Source organism: Pogoniulus pusillus, chromosome Z, assembly GCF_015220805.1.
Source record: "Pogoniulus pusillus isolate bPogPus1 chromosome Z, bPogPus1.pri, whole genome shotgun sequence".
Classification (NCBI taxonomy): domain Eukaryota; kingdom Metazoa; phylum Chordata; class Aves; order Piciformes; family Lybiidae; genus Pogoniulus; species Pogoniulus pusillus.
Window position 1 is genome coordinate 39,216,302 of NC_087309.1, and position 24,267 is coordinate 39,240,568.

Sequence of the window (24,267 nt, forward strand, 5' to 3'; positions counted from 1 at the left end):
GGCAGGAATGGAAGAATAAATTTGCTCTGAGCGTGTGAAATTAAACCCCCTGATCACCGCCGTCTGGATGAGCACGTCTGCATTGTCCGTATTTGGCCACTTTTGGGGTAGATTTTACTTTCCCCACCCCATTTTTTATTTTTTAGCTACCCTTTAAATGACACTCCTAGGACGGCGATATTTAGAGATGCCGTAAAGCTGCTTGTCTTGAATCCACTTTGAAGTAATAATGCTAGTGGGGTCTGAAATCCAGATCTGCCAGCTAATCTCTAGGTTCACACCCCACACCCCCCCCCTTTTTTTTTTTTTTTTTCCCTTCAAGCGGAATTCAGTTTACAAAGACGCTTGGAAAGGTTTGGTGGGTTTTGGTTTTTTTTTAATCACCTGTTCAAAGAGGGACAAAAATATTTAATTTCCTGAGAAGAAAATTTTAAAAGAGAGAGAAAATTAAAAAAAAAAAAAAAAAAAAAGGGGGGGGGGGGGGGGGAAGAAAAAAACCAGAAAAAAACCCCAAAACTCCCCAAGAAACTTCATATAGCTCCTTGGGTTTTTGCTTAGCATACGTGATAAAACATTGATTGTCGCAGTTTGGTGACCCATGAAATTTGGGGGTGAGTTTTCTCTTCAGACCAGAGCATATAATTATGCAAATAAAGAGCTGTCACTGATCTAGTGAAATACCCACAAACACATGCAATCTGAAATGGAACAGGGAGGGGGGGAAAAAAAAAAGGAAGGAAAAAAAAAAAAGTGAAAATTTGTGGTATTACAGCGGCACAATGATAAATGACATCTTCTTCCAAGTTTTCCCGAGAAGTACATTTTTCACACTTTGTCGAGGACGTCAACATAATGCGGGGACACAGACACACGCGCACACACACACACACACACACACCAGACACATCCCTGTGAGATCCAGATAGATACCCACGGCACATACAGAGCATCCCTCGGCTGGGTGAGACGAAGCTCTACCCTGGGTCTACACATTCTTGGCAGGTTATTTTTGGTTTGGCTCGCTCCAGAACGATGCAATATGCGGCTCCACGCAGTTTTGGATCTGACACTTTTCGTGGTGGTGTTTTTTTCTTTGCGGGTGGTTCCCCTCTTCCCCCCCCCCCCCATTAGTGCTTCTGAATGAAAGGGGGAAACATAAACAAAACAACCTCCCCAAACATAACAAAACCAATCTACAAACCAACCCAACAAAAAAACATTAGTGCAGTTTCGACGGGACAGAGGGAAAAACGCGCATTCCCAAGACAAAGCATCGGCATTTGACTGAATCCCAGAGATTCACACCGAAATTCAGTATAGCACCCGGAGACAGACATCGCCACTTCTGCACAAGGCAGATGAGAAATTTCTTTGCTTTTTTTTTTCACCTATTTTTCCGCCCCATGCTGTGTCGGGTGTGGGTGCGATGTTTTTTTTTCATCCCTGGAGGTGTGTGGGGTTTTTTTTTTTTTTTTTTTTTTTTTCCCCTGCCCAAAGTAGGCAAATCTCTGTGGGCACGGGGGCCATAACCTCTTGATCATGAGGAACTGGGGAATTCTCCTAGGTTCTATCCTAGGGTCAGTTTTGCCGGGGTTTTGTTTTTTTATTCTCCCCCCCCCCCCCCTTATTTTGGGGCACTTTTACACGGCCAGCCCGAAGCTACGAAGGGCACAAACTAAAGTGTGACGTCAGGGAGTCTTCCTGTGATGAAACACGGATGATGATGATGACGACGATGACGACACTACTTCTGCTTTGCCCAAGGCAGAGCCATGCAACTTAATATAGATCCGAAGGAATTAATTAAACCAACATCCATCCCTCCTGAGTGTGTTTCAGAAACACCGCTGTCACCTTTCCATGCCGCACAGACACTTGCTGAAGTCCCTCCCTTCCTGGACTGGGATATCACCATCCCCAGTGGCCCCCCTCCCCCCTCAGTAAGGGCTTCCCCCCATCTCCTGAAAAAGCTCCTTTCCTGGGAGAAATACTTCAGCTCTCATTCCCAAGGTGTATTTTTATGGTGTTTAGGGTTAGTTACAAGGGAAGTAGGAGCAAATCACACCTTGCCCCCTCCCCGAAGTTCAGCTTGCGAACACGTCCCCTGCTTCCTTCTTCCGTCTTGTCCCATCAGAGACCGCCGTACCCGCAGAGCTCGGCGTGGGGTGGGACACAAAAACGAGCATAGAAGGAGAGAAAAGAGTGTCTTTATTATTTTTTTTTGGTTCAATGCAAGCGGAGCAATACCAGCGGCAAGGACCCCACCACCTCACTCCCAGTGCTTAACAGCACCCTCCTGCAGAAGCGGTAAAGTCTCCCGGGGCCAAGGGTAGGGTGAAGAAAAAAGCCTTACAAAACCAGGGCAAATCGTTACAGTAGAAATGTTTTTTTTTTTTTTTTGGGTGCACATTTCATTTCTCATCAATAATTAAAAAAATAGATCCATTCCCGAGACATTTGACACCCCCCAGAGGCCCCTTTTCACCACCCCGGTGCTGGGGGAGATAGGGAATAAACCTCTTCCCCCTCTCTCCCTCCAGTCCTCTTCCTCTGTGGGAATAAGCACCAACTCCCCCCAAAAAGTGACGAAAACTCCCTCTTTCACCTAGACACACGAAATCTGAGGCGAGCAAAAGTTTGCGGGGATTCAGATCCTCGCGGTGGGGGTGTCGGACAACCTGCAGGCAGCAGCATCCCCCAACGGAGGGTTTGGGGATGGGAGGAGCGGCTGCAGACCTCTCCGCTCTCCTGCAACAGGTTCACCTCCGCAGATTTAGCGCTGCCTCCTGTGTAGGCACGACCTGACCCTCCACCCCCATCCCAACCTCCTCTTCCTCTCAACACCGCCCCCCACTCAGGGTGAGCAGCTTCTGAAGGGGGAAGGTTAAATGGAGAGTGATGGTGCCGGGGGGAGGATGGAGGTGGGCGGAAGGAACCCCGATGCTGCTACTAATAGAGCCCCCAAACCAGAGGATTTCAACCCAAATCTGCCTGGGTTTCTCCTTGCAACCCTTCCATGAGCATCATCTCGTTTTACACCACCCCTCCCCGCTCTGTTCCCGGCTCCCACCTCCTGTGGGATAGGAAATGACACTGAGGGGGGAGATGTAAGATAGGGTGGCATGGGGGGGTCTCAGATCCGTTGCCTCTTCGGCACTACGAAAAACATCGCGGGGCGGGGGTAGGGGATGGGGAGGAGAGGCGGGCGCGGACACCGAATAAAACGATCACTTTAATTTAGCATCATCAACACTAAAAGAGCTTAATTAGCGCGCTCGCTCACCGGGCACGCTATGAGGCACGTCTTGTCGCTTATAGAGGCAGACACTCAGCGACAGTGGTGGCTACAGCCACATCCCCCATCATCACCACCACCATCATCATCATCCCAAAGGTCCCATGCTTGGCGCAGGGGATCCCCACACTCCTCCAGTGTTTGGGAAAGTGGGGATAAAGCTTTGGGAAAACTAACCAAGGGGTGGCAAGTTGTTAAAAACCTGTTGTATAAAAATGGAAGCATCCTATTTTTTTGTTGTTGTTGTTGTTCTTGCATTAAAAAATAAACAGGAAAAGGTGCAATGTGCCCCTCTTCCCCTCCTCCTCCCCATTTTTATACATCTTTCTTAAAAAAAACACCTTTTTTCTTTTTTAATATTTTTCACCTCTTTCCCCTCATCTTCTTTTATTTTCTTTTTCTTTTCCTTTTTATCTTCCTTTTCCTCTCTTTTTTTCCAAATTTTTTCCTGTCATATTTCACAGTGTGATCCAGCCAGTTAATGAATAGGCAGTTTTATTTTTTTTTTCTCCTCTTTTTGTTGTTGTTGTTTTTTGGTTGGTGTTTTTTTTTTTTTTTTTTTTTTTTTTTTTTTTTTTTAAGTAGAGCTTTCAAAAGGAAGAGAAGATCCTACAGATAATGCCATTGATCTGTCAGGAGGAGAAAATCTTTGACAACAAAGGGTCTTTCTTACGATTCCGGACCAGACTTCTTGGACCCTTTTCTACCAGCAGAAAATGAAAAGAATCCGGAGTTGATCCCACTTGGTCCCAGAGAAAGAGAAGTTAAAAAAAAAAAAAAATCACATTTCTGAGATTGAGTCACTTTTTTTTTTTTGAACATGCTGCCCAGGAAGGTGATGGAGTCACCATCCTTGGTGGTGTTCAAGAAGTATGCAGATGTAGCGCTTCAGAATATAGTCATAGTAGTTGGGTTACAGTTGGAATTGACCTCAAAGTTTTTTTCCCAGCCTTAGTGATTCTAGCCTGTTCTATTTTAAGAGAAGAAAAAAAAAGAAAGGAAAAAAAAGAAAGAAAAAAAAGTGATTGCTATTTTGCCTCAAAATAGAAGGAAGCAGACAGAATTGGAAAAAAAAAAAAAGGAAGGAAAAAAGAGTGAAAAGGAAAAAAGAGTGAAAAGGAAAAAACAGTGAAAAGGAAAAAAGAAATCCTGTAGGCAAGAGGGACCATGAAGAAGCTGTTAAATTCTGGCAGGGCTGTGTCAGGGCAATTAAGAGCTGCACCACACTGCAACTGTGCAGCACCACTGTCAGCCTTAATCTGCACGCTGATGGGCAGCACAAAATCCAAGCTACAGCCCACAGGAAGCACAGCCACTGAACCCATATTGCTTTGACAGTTGCACTCATCTAGAAATAATGCAAAACGCTATTTAGATGTATACATCACGACCCCTGTGCTCCAGGAAGAAAACAATCTAATGAGGGGCTGGGAAACTCCTGCCAGAAAACAAGCAGCCAAGAGGTTCTTCTTCTTGGTGTTCTTGTTGTTGTTTGCTTGCTTGTTTCTCGTTGTTTTAGAAAAAAAAATTCTCCCCCCCTTATTTTATCCTTCTCTTCCTTTCACAGTTCTTCATATTTTATCCTGTTGGAGCGGCGTGTTGGGGTTGGCTTCACTGAGCTGTTCTTTGCCTCCATTGCATCACTGAAGAATTTAAAGATAGATGGAAAACTCTTCCAGGAGGTTAGTTCATGGCGCTCTGTACCTGTGAGACACAAAAGTGACAGTGTGTGACCAGGAGTTGTTAGGATCATAGAATCATAGAGCCACAGAGTCCTAAAATAGTAAGATCATGGAATTGTAATAAAATCACAGAATCGTAGAATCACAGAACTGTTGAACTTGGAAGAGACCTTTGAGATCATCAACTCCAACCACTCACTTAGACCGCACAATCCCAGAACTGCTGCTAAGCTACTGCCACAGAACCACGTCCCTCAGTACCACATACACACACCTCTTAAACACCTCCATGGATGGTGACTCCACTACCTCCCTGGGCAGCCTATTCCAATGCCTGAGAACCCTGTCTGGAAAGAAATGTTCCTTATCTCCAACACGTCAGCCCCTCAATGTCCTTCTGGAGTCTCAAGGCATGGCTTCACCAGTGCTGAGTACAGTGGGACAATCCTTGTCCTGGTCCTGCTGGCCACACCGTTGCTGACTGAAGCCACGATGCTGCTGGCATTCTTGGCCACCTGAGCATACCACTGCCTCATATTCAGCTGGCCATCAAGTGATGCCCTCAATTCCTTCTTCACTGAGAAGCTCTCCAGCCACTCTGCCCCAAGCCTGTAACATTGCATGGGGTTGGTGTGACCCAAGTGCAGCACTCTTGATCCTGTGGAATCTCACACAGCAAGATTTATCCACCCTGAATACATCCCTCTGTAGAGCTTTTCTGCCCTCCAGCAGGTCAAGAAGCCCATCCACCTTGGTGTTATCTGCAAATCACCCCAGGGTGCACTCAATTCCCTCATCCAAATTGTTGATAAAAAAGTTAAAAGGGAACTGGCCCCAGTACTGAGCCCCAGAGAACACCATTCTTCTGCTGCTGCTGGTCTCTTTTGGAAGGATTGTTAATGCAGAATATGGAGGAGGACATAAGGTTGCTGATGGCTGGTCCAGGTGGAACTCTTGGGGTTTCAGGGCTGCTCAGCTGCTCGCCTTGAGGGCAACTGGTCAGGAAAAAACAGACACACAAGACATACAAGCACACACATGGCCACCCATGTCACATCCTGAACCCATGTCAGGCCTGGGAACATAAGATCCCAAGGCATCATGGTAAGTAAAGCTTTATTGAAGCACCTTAACTGTTCCTCCTAACTTGAAAAAAAAGAATACTGGTGCACTTTGTGCACTTGATGTACTTTCTCTTTCATTTTATATTGCTTTCAGCCCAGCAAATGCATTTTTAACCAACAGAGAACAGCATCATGAAGGCATTCCCTCATGCACCCTTTTCCAACAAGCTCATACATGATACTGAGGCACTAAAGTGGGCCTTTTCTGCTTATATCTTTCCTCTGAATACAAATTCACCTCAGTCACAGATTGACAATGGTTTGGGTTGGAAAGGACCTTAAGGTCCTAGTTCCAACACCCTTGCTCTGGGCAGGGACACCTTCTACTAAAACAGATTGCTCCAGGCCTCATCCAACATGTTCTTGAACACCTCCAAGGAGGGGGCATCCACAGACTTTCAGGGCAACTTGTTCCAGTGTTTCTCCACACTCACTCTCAAGAATTTCTTCCTCATGTCCAGTCTCAGTGTGCCCTCCTTAAGCTTCAACTCATTTGCCCTCATCACTAGAAGCCCTTGTTAAAAGTCTCTTATCAGTTTTCTCATAGCCTTCCAGCCTTTCCCTTTTAACTACTTCACCAGCATCTCTTTTAGCACATTTGCTTGAGTTAAACAAAAGGAAAAAAAAAAACCCACAACCCCACAACAACCCCCAAAACCCCAAGGTGATGGAGGTCAGGAGCCAAGTGCTAGTGAAAGAGTTGGGACCTCTCCCTGGGCAATGCAATTAATGTGGAGATGCTGTCTGTGAGTCTCTGGATCCTGGGCCTCTGTTTGATACTTTTAACACTGTTAATGATAATTCTTCAGTCTGTAATAGTAGGTCATTGCTATGGTTACTCTACAATGGTGCAACACTTCACTTTCCCCTTCAGCTATTCGCTGAGACCTGGTAACCACATTTGTTGCCTAGCAACAGTTTTGTGACAGTATCACAATCTAGGGGTGACAACAATGAAGGACACAGTGGCTGTGGCCTGCTTGGCAGAAAAGGATGCCATGTGGGGTGGCTGATGGTCCCTGTGGGATGTGGAGTGGCTGATGGACTCTGGGGATGCAGAGCAGCTGCCTCAGAGGGATGCTGTAGTGTGTCACTGCCCACACACCTACCTCCATGTCCCCCTTGGGGACCTTCACCCCTGCACACCCATCCTTGGCATGTCCTTGGTGTTCCACATGTGCTGTCCCCTCCAGAAAAGTCTTTGATGAAGACACTACACGTCACATCTCCCTCCCCAGCTCCCTTGCAGGCAGCCATCAGACAAGCTCCTCCAAAAAAGCCCTCCACAGAAAGACACCACCTCCCACACAAAGAGACGTTTTTGTACAAAGAAGATCCGCGTCACACATGGATTCCATCCTCCCTCCCACCCTTGCTGCATGGAGACAATTCATGAGATCTCACACAGATTTCACAGAGGCACCTTTCATACTAATACTTCCCACCTCTAAATTCATCCATCTTTGTGTAAACCCTCTTTGCTGAGAGCCAGTCTGTCATATCTTGCATATCTTAAGACCATCCACCCTGTGGCCTGCGAAAGCCACCACACAGTCAGCACTCATCAACATTGTTTCTCAGATTGGGGTCATCCTGTATGCAGAGGCGTCCCATCAGAGCAGAAGGATAAAAATATTCTTCCAGCCTAACTGAGCTCTCTCTCCTTCAGGTCAGGCCACAGTTGAATATGCCATGATTGCCCAGCTCCATCATACAATGACTCTGTTCTAGAGCTTCTGCAGACTAATAGGGCTGTCCCTCAGGTTACAGTGTGCTTTGATACATGATTGTCCACTGCCACCATAGAATGATCCTATCCTAAATCTTACACAGTTTAATGACCTCTCTCATAGGTTGCAACATGTTTGGGTACTCTACAACTGCTCACTGCCACCATGCAATCACATCAACAAAGATGTCATCTACTAAAACAGGTTTTATGGAGCAATAAACTATCCTATCACACCTCAATGGTAGGTCGCCTCAAGCACCTGTGTGCTTGTGTGCAGTGACATCATATTGAGCCTCAAGAGGTGAATCAATGGTTGGGAAAGTCCTCTAAGATCATCCAGTCCAATTGTCAACCCAGCACCACCGTGTGCATTGAAACATGTCCCAAACTGCTGCGGTCACACATTTTTTGAACACCTCCAGGAATTGTGTCCCCACCATCTCCCCAGGCAGCCTGTTCCAGTGTGTGACCACACTTGCAGGAAAGAAATTGTTCCTAATCTCCAGCCTAAACCTTCCCTGGTGCAACTTGAGGCTATTTCCTCTTGTTCTATCACTTGATACTAGGGAGAAGAGATTGACCCCCCACCTCATCCTAACCTCCTTTCAAGGAGCTGTAGAGACAAATGAGGTCCCCCCTCAGCCTCTTCTTCTCCAGGACGAACAACTGCAATTCACTCAGCTGCTCCTCACCAGTCCTGTTCTCCAGACCATTCACCAGCTTTGTTGTCCTTTGTTGTCTTGCAAAACATCTTCTGGATGGTGTCCAGTGACACATGTCTCTCATTTCTGCCTGCCTGCATCCACCTCCTTCTGTCTCATTCATGTTCATCCTCACTAACATCCACTAGCTTAAACTAGATGAAAACATAAGGCAGTGGATATTATGCTGCATCTTTTTCTTTTCAAAATTTGTTATCTTTCTTTCTTTCTTTCTTTCTTGCTTTCTTGCTTTCTCACTTTCTCTCTCTCTTTCTTTTCTTTCTTTTCCCTTTTCCCTCCTTTTCCTTTTATTTTCCTTTCCTTTTTTTCCTCTCCCTTTTTATTTTCCTTTTTTGCCCTCCACCTTTTCACTCTCCTTTCTCCTGTTCTCTTTTTTTGGCGTTTTCCTTTTTAAATTTTCTTTTTCTTGTTAATAACACAATGAAAGAGGAACACACACATAAAAGACAAAACAGTAAGTTTCTGAAGCCTTCCAGTCCCTTTCCTCCACCCTGCCTCCTCCCAGGTGCTCTCCTCACACCCTCAGGAGAGTCCAGGCTTACATTCAGCACTGTTACTGGAACTGATTAACCTGCAGCTTTCCTGAAGCAACCGCTCTCAACCCATCCCCTCTCAAAAAAACAATTCAAGCTCTGGGTCTGGAGGGACTCAATGATTCAGCGGTCTAAAGCAATTGGAACACTCCCTATTTTCCCTTTCCTAGTAACAATCTCACTGACAGATGAACAATTTCCCTGGTGATAAAAATCACTACAATGGCTATTTAGTTTCCAGGATTATGATGATTCTTTGCTTGATTAATATTGCAAAAGAAGAAGCTTGCCAAATATCTGCCTTGGCCCTTTACAGTCATTTAAAGGTCAAGTTTTTGTCCTTACATATTCATATTCAACTACGACTAAAGGGGGAGCCCTAAAAATTTAACACTGCACAGACTGTGCATTTATGATTTATACATACCAGAAGGCTCAGAAAGCCAGGCAGAAGCAGGAGGAATTATGTCCTAAGGGTGATGACAGACTTGGCCATAAGGACTTCGCTGGAGATAAAAAATCACCGACAACTACAATCTCAGTTGCAGATTTAGCAATAGACAAATCTAAATCAAATACATGAGCAGCCACATTTTTTTTGATAGAAAATAATTGTTGTTCTTGAGAGATAGATAATAGGAAGCAGTTGTACAAAAGCCAAGGTCCTCCAAGGTGCAGGTGAATGCTTAGCACTTGCTAATTTTAATGGCCAGGATGATAAACTCCATGGCTCAATAAACTGCACTAAGTGATGGGTTATTGTGCAACATATAATGATTCCAGACATTAATTCCTGGAGAAGTCTCACAAGCATGTTGCAATGAAGACATATAAAAATCGTTAGATCATACAAAGATTGTTAGAGTATTTCAGGTTGTTAGAACAACCTAAGATATGCTAAGGCTACAGTTGAAGGAGAAAAATATACCAATAGGCTACAGCTGCAAGAGAGAAAAAATATCAATCTCCCCACTCCCAGCTCCACAAAGAGAAAACAAATGACATTAAAGCAGTGACCTTCCAGTTGTGAGCATGGGAAGAGGTAAGGAAGACCTGGATGTATATTTTAATGTGTACAGAACATCACTAGGAAGGGGCTCCCAAGAGAAGTTGGATCCAACTTAATTATATAATTGTTTTGATTGGAAAAGACCTCTAAAATCACTGAGTCCAACCATCAACCTAACACCACTTTGGCCATTTAACCATGTCTCAGAGAGCCATGTCCACACATTTCTTGCTCACCTCCAGGGATGGTGACTCCACCACCTGCTTGGGCAGCCTGTTCCAGTGCCTGAAGTGAAAGGAGTGACAACCGTAAAAAGGCTGAATAAGTTTCAGAGTAAATTTGACCACCACCAGAAAGAGATGTGGACAGTTAGGAATAACAAAGACCTGGCAACATGGGATGTTGATTCCCAGGAAAAAAAAAAAAAAAAAAAAAAAAGGAAAAAAGAAACCAGGTAAGGGAATTCTTGCAAAGATTTAATATACAAATCATGCGGTCTGGATGACATGCATCTGAGGGTCTTCAGGGAACCAGTTAATGAACTTGCTGAACTACTGGCAATTATTTCTGAGAATGCATGCACCATCAGTTAGGCACCAGAGGACTGGGGTGGGGGTGGAGAAAAGGAGGATGAATGGAAACTATCACATGTAAAATTTACCTTTGAATATTATTAGAGATCAACATTGCAAACTGGACATGAGTGGTTTTTAGACCAACAGGAGTTCTAAAACAAGCTCAAGCTTGACAAGAATAGGTAAAGCCCAAACTTGATCACTTTATTGAACCATTAAACATCAGGACAGAGACTTATATACTGCATTTATTCATTCTTTCCACATAGGTCAACTTGGCAACTTAAGGGTAGTTGGAATCCGAAGGATCACTTAAAACAAAGGGTCTGGATAACAGGTCTTACCAAGAGCAGCTGAGGGAATTTGGCTTTTTTTCATCTGGAGAAAAGAAGCCTGAGGGGAAACCTCATTGCTTTCTACAACTGCCCAGGAGGAGGTTACAATGAGGTGGAGGTTGGTCTCTTCTCCCTAGTATCAGGTGACAGAACAAGAGGAAATAGCCTGAAATTGTGCCGGGGGAGGTTTAGGTTGGAGATCAGGAAAGACTTCTTTGCTGCAAGAGTGGTCAGGCATTGGAACAGGCTGCCCAGGGAGGTGGTGGTGTCACCATCCCTGAAAGTGTGCAAAAAACATGTGAGCATAGTACTCGGGGATGTGATTTTATGGTGATGGTATTGTTAGGTTGATGGTTGGACTTGATGATCTTAGAGGTCTCTTCCAACAAAATGATTCTATGAATGGATTGTCATCTTCACTACTGTGATGGGCTATGGTCACTCCTACCTCTTGTTTGTCAATGAATTACTTTACTCTACATGAGGAGATCCCAAAATAATCAAGATTTATGGTAAAAATTGTGAGAGCTCTAGCCGTGAGCACCAGGTCCACTAGCACCTCTCCAGCATCTCTGCAGACTAAATACAGACTCAGCATCTCATCTCAACTCATTTCATTGCCATTCTTTGTTAGGTTGTAGCTTGGGGCTCTGCTTTCTGCAACTACTGTGTATAGGGTTAACACTCCAGGGGGGGGTGTAACCCTGAACCTGACCCAAGGGGTCTTGGCCCCTCCCCAGGGGTGGGCCACACTCCAGGTGATGGTTAGCCCACTCCCCCCACTTCCTGTCCTATAAAAGACAGAGAGGCTTCCTTGCTCGCTCTCTTTTCTTCGCTCCCTCACACTGCATACCAGCACACCACATGGCAGCCACGAGGCAGAGACACCATCACATTACTCGGGTTGTATTTTATCCCTTTTTGTATTTTGCTGTTTTCCCTTCCCTATCCTTTGTAAACTCCCCTACCTCCAATACCTTCTTTTCTAAGTTATTGCTAAACTTTTCCTTTTAACTTCCAAATCGAGTGAGATTGATTTATTTGGGTGTGCTTACCTCTCTCTCCCTATATCTAATCCCTACCTTTTTTGGGAAAGGAGGGGGAAGAGGGGAGGGCACTCTATAAATTCTATAAATTGTCATTGGGTCTATTAAATTTATTAGAGTCTCTGGGAACTTGCATTTGAACCCAAGACATACTGCCACAAGTCTAGAACAGTACCAAGGTCCATCAGGTTCATAGTATTTCAGCTGAAGAAAAGGATAACTCTGACACAAGTCACAGTATGTCAGACTGTCTTGGAAATGGCCACTGGTGCACTTGATGGGAAGAGGTTAAAGACTTGAGAATTAAAATAATAAGTAATGGTACTTAGGTCACAACAAGCCCATGCAACACTAATGGTTTGAGCTGCCTGGTGTAAGAGAATCTGGAAATATTCATCAAGAGTGCCTGAAGATGAGCTGGCAGTGTGCCCAGGGGGCTAAGAAGGCCACTAGCATTCTGGCTTGGATCAGCAACAGTTTGGCCAGCAGGACCATGGCAGTGACTGTACACCTATATTCAGCACTGGTGAGGATGCACTTCAAATCCTGAGTCCAGTTTTGGGCCCCCCCAAAGGACATTGAGGGGCTGAAGCTTGCCCAGGGAAGGGTAATGAAGCTGGTGAGGAGTAGATGAGGGAAATGAGGTTGTTTATTCTGCAGAAGAGGAGGCTGAGGGGTCAGGCTGACCTCATTGCTCTTTACAACTCCGGGTAGGGAGGCTGGAGTGAGGTGGGGATTGGTCTTTTCTCTCAAAGAACAACTGATGGGATGAGAGGAAACGGCCTCAAGTAGCACTAAGGGAGGTTTAGGTCTGACATTAGGAAAAAATTATTCTTCCAAAGAGTTGTTGAGTCCTGGATCAGGCTGCCCAGTCCCCATCCATGAAGGGTTTTCAAAGCTGTGTAGGTGTGGTAGTGAGTGAGGCAGTTCAGTGGTGACCTGGCAGTGCTGAGCTTAAAGATCCCTTCCAACCAAACCAGTTCTATGATTCTATGGTATGGGACTTAAAATATACCTATGAAGTCCTAGAGGGATTGGTATTAGGGCTCCATCTTTGACCATGGTTATTAGTTATCTGAAAGAATAATGAGAGCACTTACTAGTTAATTAATTAGCAGGCAATATACTGAATAGGAGATAATGCAAACAGTATGAAAGCAAAGAGAAATAATAACAACCAAAACGGCAGCCTAAATGCACAGGAAAAAATCGGAAGGGAGAAAAGAGAGACTGATAATGGGGTTGGTGTCTGCAAGGGTGGCTGTGCAACACAACCGGGAAGATGATTTCTTGGTGGCCATTCACAAGCAAGTGTGCAAATTTTTTTTTTGTTTGTTTTGTTTTTTTCCCTTGTTCATCTCACTTCCACTCAGGAAAAGCATCTCCTTGCCCAGGGAGGATGACAGACCTCTTCGTCTGAAAGCACATCGCTGGCAAAGGGAAGGAGCTCTGCTCATCTCAGTAATTCATTCTTGCAGAGCAGTGATTACCGGCTGTGAGGGACAAAGGTGCCCTCCTACGATGCCTGCCCACTGTGCCGGACAAAAGCCTCCTCCCGCGGTGCTCAGAAGATGTGTGGAACAATGGTGGCCCCCCGCCACGTTTACAAGATGTGGGAGACAAAGGTTTCCCATGCGGCAGAGGAGCTGAGAGACATCTCCATACGCCCCTCCGCGCTGGGATCTTCCTGCAGAGAAAAGTTTGCAGGTTGAAAAGTTTCTCCACAGATATTAGGCACAGGGTTTGACCTCAGGGCTTGTCTCCTCAGGAGTGAAAGCTTTAAAATGAATTAAAGGGTGCTCCAACGCCTCGGGGTTTAGTCTCCATTGGGATGCAGAGCGCTGCTGCTTCTCTCCAAACGCCCTGCTCAATGGAGTTTGCAATTGATTTGAGCTCTGTCCCCATGGTTGTGATCGGCGCTGAGACCTTGAGCCACGCTGCAAAACCTCAGCGCCGGTGTCGGGCAGGACCTAAGTTTTGTCATCTTGTCCCCAGACGCTGGCAGCCTTTGGTTTAACATTTATCACTTAAGATTAGGCAATGCCGAAGTGTTCAAGCCTTATCAAAACTTGGTCTGGATGCTTAATAGGGCGTAATGGAAACTTTTAGGGGGCATTTGCACGAGTGGAAGCATATTCAAACTCACTTAAGGTCTTTTTACCCTTATCTCCACAACTCTGAGAAGCAACCCAATCCATTCTTCCTTTGCAAATAATTGAACAAACAAGCCAGCCCCTTCTGACCTGGGAGCGTGAGTGTGATACGCCTTTCAGAAAGGATTTCTCCTCCTGGAAGTTATGAATCAATGGGAATTTCTGCCTCAGCTCCACCCCCCCTCTGCCCCCCACCCTATTATCTACACAACCTGTAAAGTCTTTTTCATATAAGACTTTTAACTCTTAGGTGTGCCATTCTGCAGTTAAGTCTAGTGATGTACCCTCCAAATCTGCATTTACGTGAGAGAGAAAGGTTATTTCCCCTTCCAGCATCCATCTTTCTGGATGATATAAAATGGCTTCTGTGTCACAAAGTTAACTCTAAACATGCATTTATTTTCCTTCCCTTCCCTTCCCTTCCCTTCCCTTCCCTTCCCTTCCCTTCCCTTCCCTTCCCTTCCCTTCCCTTCCCTTCCCTTCCCTTCCCTTCCCTTCCCTTCCCTTCCCTTCCCTTCCCTTCCCTTCCCTTCCCTTCCCTTCCCTTCCCTTCCCTTCCCTTCCCTTCCCTTCCCTTCCCTTCCCTTCCCTTCCCTTCCCTTCCCTTCCCTTCCCTTCCCTTCCCTTCCCTTCCCTTCCCTTCCCTTCCCTTCCCTTCCCTTCCCTTCCCTTCCCTTCCCTTCCCTTCCCTTCCCTTCCCTTCCCTTCCCTTCCCTTCCCTTCCCTTCCCTTCCCTTCCCTTCCCTTCCCTTCCCTTCCCCCTCTTTTCTTTTTCTTTTTCTTTTTTTTTTTTCTTTTATTTTATAACCTTTGAGTGCATCAGATATGATCAAGAGTGACAGAACTATCTTTAATTCATAAGGTTTCTCCATTTATGATTCCTGGATTCTCTGGATCTGCGCAGGAAGAAATTATGTGCCTGTGGTGACTGTTTTGCTCTACTGATGTAAACATCCAGGTCTCAAACCCCCGAAGAGGAGAAACTCTCAGAGGATCACCAGGAAAAAAAGATTAAAATATATACCTTGCTTAAAAATCACTAAGTACTTCTGACAGGACAGATTAGAGCACCAGAGGAAAAAAAAAATAGGAAGGAGTCCATTAACTCACGAGTTTTGAGAAGCAATGACCTGAGGAGCTTCTCTACAGGCACTTCTAGACATTGCAAAGGCAAAGAAAAGTTAAACGCTTAAGCAAAATTCAAGAGTCAAGACACACAGCAATTAATGAAATTAAAGCAGTGATTTCTGATGGGACATTTGAAAAGCTCCGAACAACAAACCTCAAACCTTGATGTGTTTAGTTTGGCCAAGAAGTAATGGCTTGTGGAGTCATGGGCATGATAACAATCTAAAAGCAATTGTGTGGGGAAATGAATTCTTTGGAGGAGCCAAGAGAGAATAAATAGAGAAATCTGAAGATATGAAACACAGCTTATGAAGAGGGCTTAGACACATGGTAAACTGGTTTAGATGCAATATTCATCCAAGGAAAACTGTGGGAACCTTTGTGGACATGCTAGAGAATAGACTTACACACGGTAAAGATGTTTTATCCTCAGTTATTATCTCCTGAGACACCGAGCAGTGTTTATTTTTGTTGGACATTTATTACCTCTAACATCTTCAGTGGGATGATGGAAACAAAACAGCAAGCATCTTGCCAAAGCAGAATAAAGATTATCCCTCAACTCCCATTCTTGTAACCACGTCCGTTTTTTTTGAGTTTTCATAGAAACTACTTATAAGTGGCTTCAAAAGGTAAGAAAATATGTCATAAATTCTTTTTTAGCCCCACAAGTAACAGATGCAAAGATACAGGCAGAAGGTCTGCAAAGCAAGAAAGAGAGAGGAGGCTAACACAGCTGTCATTTTTCACTACTCTTCATTAAATATTAAGGGCAGCCCCATGACCATGAGTGACTTTTTTGTTCCTCTATGTGTTAACTGGTCAAGCAAGCCGATGTTGTAAAGTCATTCCCTCCTGAACACAGGTTATCAAAATCAGGTCATGTTTTTGGGGTCACCAGAAGTTAACTAATATTCTGTTGAGAGTATATTTAAGAAAAGAAAAGAGAAGAAAAGAAAAGGAAAGGGAGAAGAGGAAAGAGAAAAGAGAAGATGTATGAAGTAGCTCAGAGCCTTCCTAATAAGGACCCAGCATCCAGGATAGATCTGGTTCCTACAGATCTGAGCAGGAAGAAATGACTGGGTCTGTGGTGATGATTTTGCTCTATTATTGAATCATAGAATTAAAGAACTGTTTCAGTTGGAAAAGACCTCTAAGTTCATTGAGTCCAACCATCAACCCAGCATCATCACAAACATTAAATCATATCTCTGAGTGCCATTTCTTGAACACCTCCAGAGATGGTGACTCCACCACCTCCCTGAGCAGCCTCTTCCAAGGCTTGACCACTCTTGCAGAAAACAATTTTTTCCTCATGTCCAACCTAAACCTCCCCTGGCACAATTTTAGGCCATTTCCTTTCTTTCTATGACCTGATACTAGGGAGAAGAGACCAATTCCCACCTCACTTCAATTTCCTTTCAGGGAGTTGTAGAGAGCAATGAGGTCTTCCTTCAGCTTCCTTTTGTCCAGGTTAAACTATTCTAGGTCCCTTACCTGCTCCTCACCAGCCCTGTTCTTCAAACCCTTCACCAGCTTCCTTGCTCTTCTCTGGACATGTTTCAGCCCCTCAACGTCCCTCTTGGAATGAGTGGCCCAAAGTAGAACCCAGTATTGGAGATGTGGCCTTACAAGACCCAGTACAGGAGTAAATGCTGTAAATGTGAATACCACACATTAGTGAGCTAAATATTTTTTTTAATATAGATGCATTTCTTCTTCTGATGGATTAAAAACACCCCAAACCCCAAGTCTCATCAAACTGCACCCAACGGCACTAATTAAGCATTTAGCATCTGAAAACCACCATTTTCTCAACCAGGAGAAAAAACCCACTATCTTTTAGATAAAGGAAGTTTTGCCCTGCTCAAAACCTGACATCCCCCGAGAGAACATATCTCCATGTGGCATCTTGGTCAAGAACGCTGAAAATCAAGTATTTAAGCTTTGAAGCTGTTGTGGTAGGCCTGATAGGCCCAAAATAGGCTTATACATGTCCTGCCTTGCCTAGGCGTGTTTTTCTGCACCACCAGAGAGGCAAGCGTGGGAAACGGACACAAAACCTGGAGCCACTGAGCCTGGCCTGCCCAGGGTCCTGTGGTGTAAGGTGCACACATTTAGCTTGTGCCTGTCTACTGAAAGGCCCCTGCTTTTCCCAAATTAGGGAAAAGTGAGCCTGTGGCTTTGCCTGATATGGTAAGGCTTGGCTAACTGCCACCCTGACTGGCTATTCTGTGTCCAAAGGGCAATTAATCTCAGCCCACATTGATAAAAGGAGATACACAGGTGAACAACCTGCTTTGATTCCCTGCTTTGCTTCCCTGCTCTTTGCCATGCTCTCTCTGCTGTGCCCAGCCATGCTGCTGTTGCACACTGCCTTACTGCCTGCCTGGTAAACTCCACTGCTGCAAGCTACCAGGAGTAGACCCTGGATTGTCTGCATGTGGCCAGCCTGACATCGTGCTGAGACTGCACAACATCCTGCCTTCTGCACCTGAAGGTCCTGCATAGAATTCCTGTACATATACACAGATCATCCAGAAGAAGCCAGGAGACAAGGTCAGAGATTGTCTGTGTCCTTTCCCCAGGAGCCAGGAAGATTCAAGCCTCAATGTCCAACAGGACAGAGTCCCCGAAAGCGTTTGGGCACTGTCTGGACTGTGGCGAGCCCCCACGAGGGTAATAATAATAATCTGTGAGGAAATGCTTAAATGCCTCTTTGTAATTCTCTACTGCCTTCTGCCATAGAGCAGAAAGAGCTCCTTGAGCCCTTCTGGTGGGCAAGTGCAATTTGACCACGGGAACCTTCCCTTCCAGTTCAGTTAATGTTTACATATTTTGCTGCTTATATTAGATGTAGATATTATCCACAGAATGTTTCCATAACCACGTAAGAACCAAAATATTATTAAAATTAGTGGTGGTGGGTGACAAGAGTTCTGAGTAGCAAAATTAATAAACAACATTAATTTTGGAAAATATAATCTCGCATTAACTAACTTCCCCTCTCCAACAGAAGCTTCCACAGGCTATAAACCTGAAGAGCCGCAATTAACATGGCAGGTCCTAACTCAATTCAACATCACACTCACAAGCAGCTGCACCTCCTCTCTTCAAAGCTTCACAAGGGCACATCTAGTGGACTTTACTGAGGCAGAAGACATCATGACTGCACTTTTGCAGACCAGAAGGCTCATCTGAGATTGGTGGCCCCACCAGGAACACACCTGAGCTCTGCTGAGCCTCAGGCTGGAGGTTGGCTTGCCCAGCAATGCTGCCAGCAGTAACTAGCACATGGGGTTTGTAAAATATATTTAAACATCTAAAATGTACCATTGTGATCACAGAATCACAGCTCCATAGCATGGTGGGGGTTGGAAGGGACCCACAGCAACTCACTCAGGATCACAGTGGCCAGGGGGTTTGGAATCTCTGCAGAGATTGAAAACTCCACATCCTCTCTGGGCAGCCTGCTCCAGGCCTCCACAACTCTCACAGTGAAGAGGTTTCTCCTCCTGATGGAACCAGGTTTCTCCTCCTTCAGATGGAACCTCCTGGGGTCCAGTTTGTGCCTTTTGCTCCTTTTCCTCTCTCTGCACTATGGACAAGAGTTTAGCCCTACACTCTTGCATCCCACAGGCCTGTTAGCTCTTGCTGAGCATTGAGAAAATTCCCAAATTTCAGGCTGCTCTTCTCCAGGATAAACGGTCCCAGGTCTCTCAGCATTTCCTCCTCAGAGAGATGCTCCTTTTGTATCCTGCACTGGATTATCTTCAGTATTTCCCTGTCTTGAACTGGGGAGGCCAGAACTGGAACTAGTACTCCAGCTGTCACTTTACTAGGGTGGAGTAGAGAGAAGAACCTCCCTTGACCTGCTGGCCAGTCTTAATGTACGGGAGGAGATCACTGGCCTCTTGGCCACAAGGGCACGTTGCTGGCTCATAGTGAACTTGCTGTCCACCAGGACTCCTAGGTCCTCCACAAAGCCACTTTCCAACAGCTCAAGCCTTAACCTGTACTAGGTAAGGGGGTTATTTCCCTTCAGGGGCAGGACTCCACACTTGCCCTTGTTGAACTTCTTGAAAGTCATCTCTTGAAGGTTCTCTATGCCTAACGCGCCAGCATATCCAAGTCTTGCTGTGAGTCAATTTAGTCTGAAATACTGAAGTGCAGATTTTAAAATCTGAGTTTATTCCAAATTTCCCCAGCTTTTCAGTGTCCACAGGGCAGAGATCTGAAGTCTACCCCTTACTGGCAAGCTCTGATGACTTGGGAGAGTACTAATTATGCACATAGTTTCATTGATGACAGCAGGACTGGATGAGTGGAAGGATGGGGTGCTTAGAAAATAGCTGCTCTCCATGATGGTGTTTTATGTTTATTTGTTCCTAAATAGTAATTGTGTCATCAAACATCCGGCTGGAGAATTAATTATTGGAGATAATTCAGAAAAAAAGCTGATGCCAGCTTACTTCAGTGAAGAACATCACAGATCTGTAAAACCCACCGAGCAAATGACATTATGTAAATCACCCCAGGAACAGCTGTGCCAGCAGCAGGAGCATGAAATGACCCAGCTTTGGTGCTTCCCCAAAACACAGCAGCCAAGAGAAGGGCCAGCAATGACATGGAAATGGCAGAGCATGCACACAGAGCATCTAGGAAGGGCTGCAATGCTTTAAAATCCCATGTTACCTGAAGGTACAGACAATCCATTTAAAAAAGATAGAAAAAAGGCCTTTGGTCAACAGAAGAAGGACAGAAACCTCCCGGAGCAAGGCCAGTGGAGGCCATGGCAACAAAAGGAAGGCTGAAAGCCCTCTGCTATGGCTTATGATGTGCGCATTCAGATTCTTGCTGGAAATACTGAATGTTTGCTGTGGTGTTTCATATCCCATGGACTATTAAAGTTTGTTACTTAGATGTGGGTGTTTTCTTGTCCCTGGAAAGATCTCCTTTACTTCCACAACTACCTGTGTTGGCAACCACACTGGATGTCAACAGGACAGGCTGACAGAGTTGGGATTGTTCAGCCTGGACAAGAGAAGGCTCCAGGGAGACCTTCTGGTGGCCTTTCAGTATTCAAAAGAGTCATGCAGAAAGCTGGAGACGGACTTTTGAGCAGGGCCTGCTGTGACAGGACAAGGGGTGATGGTTTGAATTAAAATAAGGAGATTCAGACTAGATAGAAGGAATATTTTTTTGGCCATAGGTTTGGTGAGATCCTGGCCCAGGTTGAAAGTGGTACATGCGCCATCCCTGGAAGCACCCCAGATCAGGTTGTTTAGGGCTGTGAGCAACCTGCTTTACAGAAACACAGAATCACAGAATTAACCAGGTTGGAAAATACCTTTGAGATCATTGAGTCCAACCTATCACCCAACACTTTCTAATTAACTTAACCATGGCACTACATGTATCATCCAGTCTCCTTTTAAACACCTCCAGGGATGGTGACTCCCCCACCTCCTTGGGCAAACATTGCAGATGCCCCTACAAGGACTCTAGACCAGATGAGCTTTAAAGGTCTCCCTTCCAACTTAAGGAAGTCTGTCATTCTATGATCACTAACAGAATAAGAAAAGCAAGCCCCAGACCTGGATTTGGCAGATATCTGGGTGAGGAGAGAAAAAGAGAACATGTGCATAAAAATCCAGCAGCCTGAATGAAAAGAGAAATGAAGAGTTAATCTTCTAGGTGTTCTTGTCTTCTAAATGAGAAGGTTTCATGGCAAATTCAGTCCATTTTAAAATGACTTAATGGCAGGGAAACACTACTGACTTTGTGATAGCCATGAAAGATGGAGGTGAGACACTGGAGTACAAATGCCAACTAACAAATCATAGAATCACAGAATCATTCCGGTTGGAAAAGCCCTCTAACATCATCGAGTCAAACTGTCAACCAAACACCACCATGGCTACTAAATCATGTCCCAAAGTCCGCATGTTTTTATAAACACCTCTAGGGATGGTGACTCCACAACCTCCCTGGGCAGCCTGTCCCACTGCCTGACCACTCCTGAAGTAAAGAAATTTGTCCTCATCTCCAACCTAAACCATGTTGCAACTTGAGGCCATTTACCCTTGTCCTATTGGGTTCAAACCTCCTCTCAGAGAGCTGTAGAGAGCCAGAAGGTCTCCCCTCAAGCCTTCTTTCTTCAGGCTGAACAATTCCAGGTCCCTTGGCTGGCTACTCCTCATAACTCTTATTCTCCAGGTCTTTCACTGTCGGGGTCCGGAGGCTGGTGAGAGGCGAGATTGGGGCACTGAAGAGTCGACTCAGCAGCTTGCTATGCATCAATACAATTTTATTAGGGTAGTGCAGTGTCTTATATAGTGCTCAGAGGAGGTGTATCCAGCCAGCCTGGGGCTGGCACAAGTGGACAGTACAGATTGGCCCAAAGCCATGTGCAGGGTGCAGACAGGTTACCCTGTGCCAAAACAACCTGTGGTTGCACCCCAGGGGGCTGGCAGGTTCAGCCCCCTGGAGCTGTGTCCGCCCCAGGGGCTGGCAGGTCCAGCCCTCTGCAGGTGTGCATGGGTTGCTCACTTGTCCCTTCCAGCTCAAGGACTTTCTCCCATCACAAGTTCTCATGTTTACAGCTCATGCCCCACTGCGGGAGAATTTCTCCCACATTTCACCAGCTTTGTTGTCCTTCTCTGGACATGCTCCAGCTTCTCAATGTCCTTCTTGTAGTGAGTGGCCTCAAACTGAAACCTGGATTCAAGGTGTGTATTCAAATTGGAGTCAAAACCCGAAGCTTTGGGAGTCAGTGACCACCACTGCTCATTCTGATGAAATTTTAATTCTTTCCAGTAAGAAGAAAATGCAAAAGAGTCTTTGTGAGTTTCAAGTGTGACTAACTCTTGTGCACTTGGAAAAGTCGTTTCAATATGGACAAGTGCAGAGTCCTGCATCCGAAGAGCAGTAACACCAGGCACCAGGACAGACTAGGGGTTGTCCTGCTGAAAAGCAGCTTGATGAAGAAAGACCCTGGAGTGATGGTGGGCAGCAAGTTTTCCGTGGAACAGTAATGTGCCCTTTTGGCCAAGAAGGCCAACAGAATCCTGGGGTGCATCAGGAAAGTGCGTCCAGCAAGTCTAGGAAGGTTCTCCTCCCCCTCTACTCTGCCTTGGTGAGGCCACATCTGGAATGCTGTGTCCAGTTTTGGGCACCCCAGTTCAAGACAGAAATGGATTTGCTGGAAAGAGCGCAACAGAGAGGTACAAGGATAATGAAGGGACATAAACTTCTCTCCTAAGAAGAAAAACAGAGAGACTTAGGGCTGTTTAGTCTGAGAGGAGAAGGATGAGAGGCGATCTGATTGATGTCTATAAATATCTGGGGGTTGGGTGCCAAGATGAAGGCGCCAGGCTCATTTTGGTGGTGCCCAGTGATAGGACAAGGAACAACAGGTACAAGATGGAACACAGGAGATTCCACCTCAACATGTGGAGACTTCTTTACAGGTGAGGGTGCTGAAGCCCTGGAGCAGGCTGCCCACAGAGGTTGTGTAGTCTCCTTCTCTGGAGACTTTCAAGACCTATGTGGATGCATTCATGTGTGGCCCTGCCCTAGATGACCCTGCTTTGGCAAGAGGGTTGGATTTGATGATTTCTGGAGGTCCCTTCCAACCCTTACATTCTGTGATTCTGTGATTTATAGAACTGTAGAATCATTAAGACTGTAAAAGACCTCTAAGATTATGAAGTCTACCTAACACCTCCACCATCTCCTGAAGCAGTACATCTTCTCATTACAGTTAACCCACACCAGAGCTTTTCTCAGAGGTAATTAGTGATAGAACAAGAGGGAATGGCCTCAAGCTGTGACTGGGTAGGTTTAGACTGGACATTAGAAAAAAAAAATTCCAGCAAGAGTTGTCAGGCATTGGAATGGGCTGCCCAGGGAGGTGGTGGAGTTACCTGTGTTTAAAAGTTGCTTGGGTGTGTTGCTTGGGGATATGGTTTAGGGTGAACCTTGTAGAGTAGAGTTAATTGTTTGACTTGGTGAAACTGAGGGTCTTTCTGACCTAAGTATTTCTGTCATTCATCAGCTGTTGTACGTGTGTATATGCAGAAAAAATGTATGTACACCACTAGCAGATCTTGGACATACATGGCCCACTTCCAAGAACCTCCTTAGCTGTATTAGTGAAGAAAGATTACAAGATGACAGTGCTGTTTCACTGGTGAGTTCACAGTGATATAGTGAGTGGTAACCTTCTTTTATTAGCTTGTCCTTCACTCGTTGCTGCTAACGAACCTTCTTGAAGAAGTCAGGTAATGGAACTCAGATAGCATGGTATTATGGACAGTGATCATTGCTGTGGGTCAAGAACACCTATGCTGCAATCATAAAGTTAACAACTTCTACAACACCAGCTTTACATGAGGCTCTCTCAGAAGAATGCCTTTGGAGATGCTATCTATAATTTATACTCAACCTGAGGCATAAAGACTTTTCTGCCCTGCAAGTCATGGTAATCAATACAGGTCTGCACCTATTACATCCTGAGGAGGTGAAGCGTGCAGTGAGGATCAGCATGCTTTGTTGGGTGAAAAGTGGGGCTGATGGCTGGGCTCAAAGGCTTGTGGTGAATGGAGTTAACTCCAGTTGGTGGCCAGCCACTAGTGGTGGTCCCTAGGGCTCAGTTCCAGGGCCAGTTCTGTTTAACAACTTCCTTGATGGTCTGGATGAGGGGACTTAGGTAAGCTCAGTAAATCTGCCAATGACATCAAGTTGGGTGGGCTCCCTGGGTGGGCTCCTTGATCTGCTGCAGCATAGGAAAGCTCTGCAGAGAGATTTGGACAGGCTGGATCAACACACTGAGGTCAATGGCACGAGATTCCACAAGGTCAAGTGCAGCACTTGGTCATACCAATCCCACTGCAACCTTACAGGCTTGGGGTAGAGTGGCTAGCAAGCTG

The 24,267-nt window shown here is 45.4% G+C and overlaps 1 protein-coding gene across 2 annotated transcripts in view; it reads right to left on the reverse strand.

Annotated features, from left to right (window-relative positions):
* Positions 1-2,191: 2,191 nt before the first annotated feature.
* Positions 2,192-24,267, reverse strand: part of ARB2A (ARB2 cotranscriptional regulator A) — a 401,267-nt gene continuing 379,191 nt past the window's right edge. For both annotated transcript variants that reach the window (XM_064140251.1, XM_064140250.1), the window contains exon 11: positions 2,192-4,999. In XM_064140251.1, the coding sequence (XP_063996321.1) occupies positions 4,857-4,999 (143 nt within the window). In that variant the 3' untranslated portion in view covers positions 2,192-4,856. The remainder of the gene's footprint in view (positions 5,000-24,267) is intronic.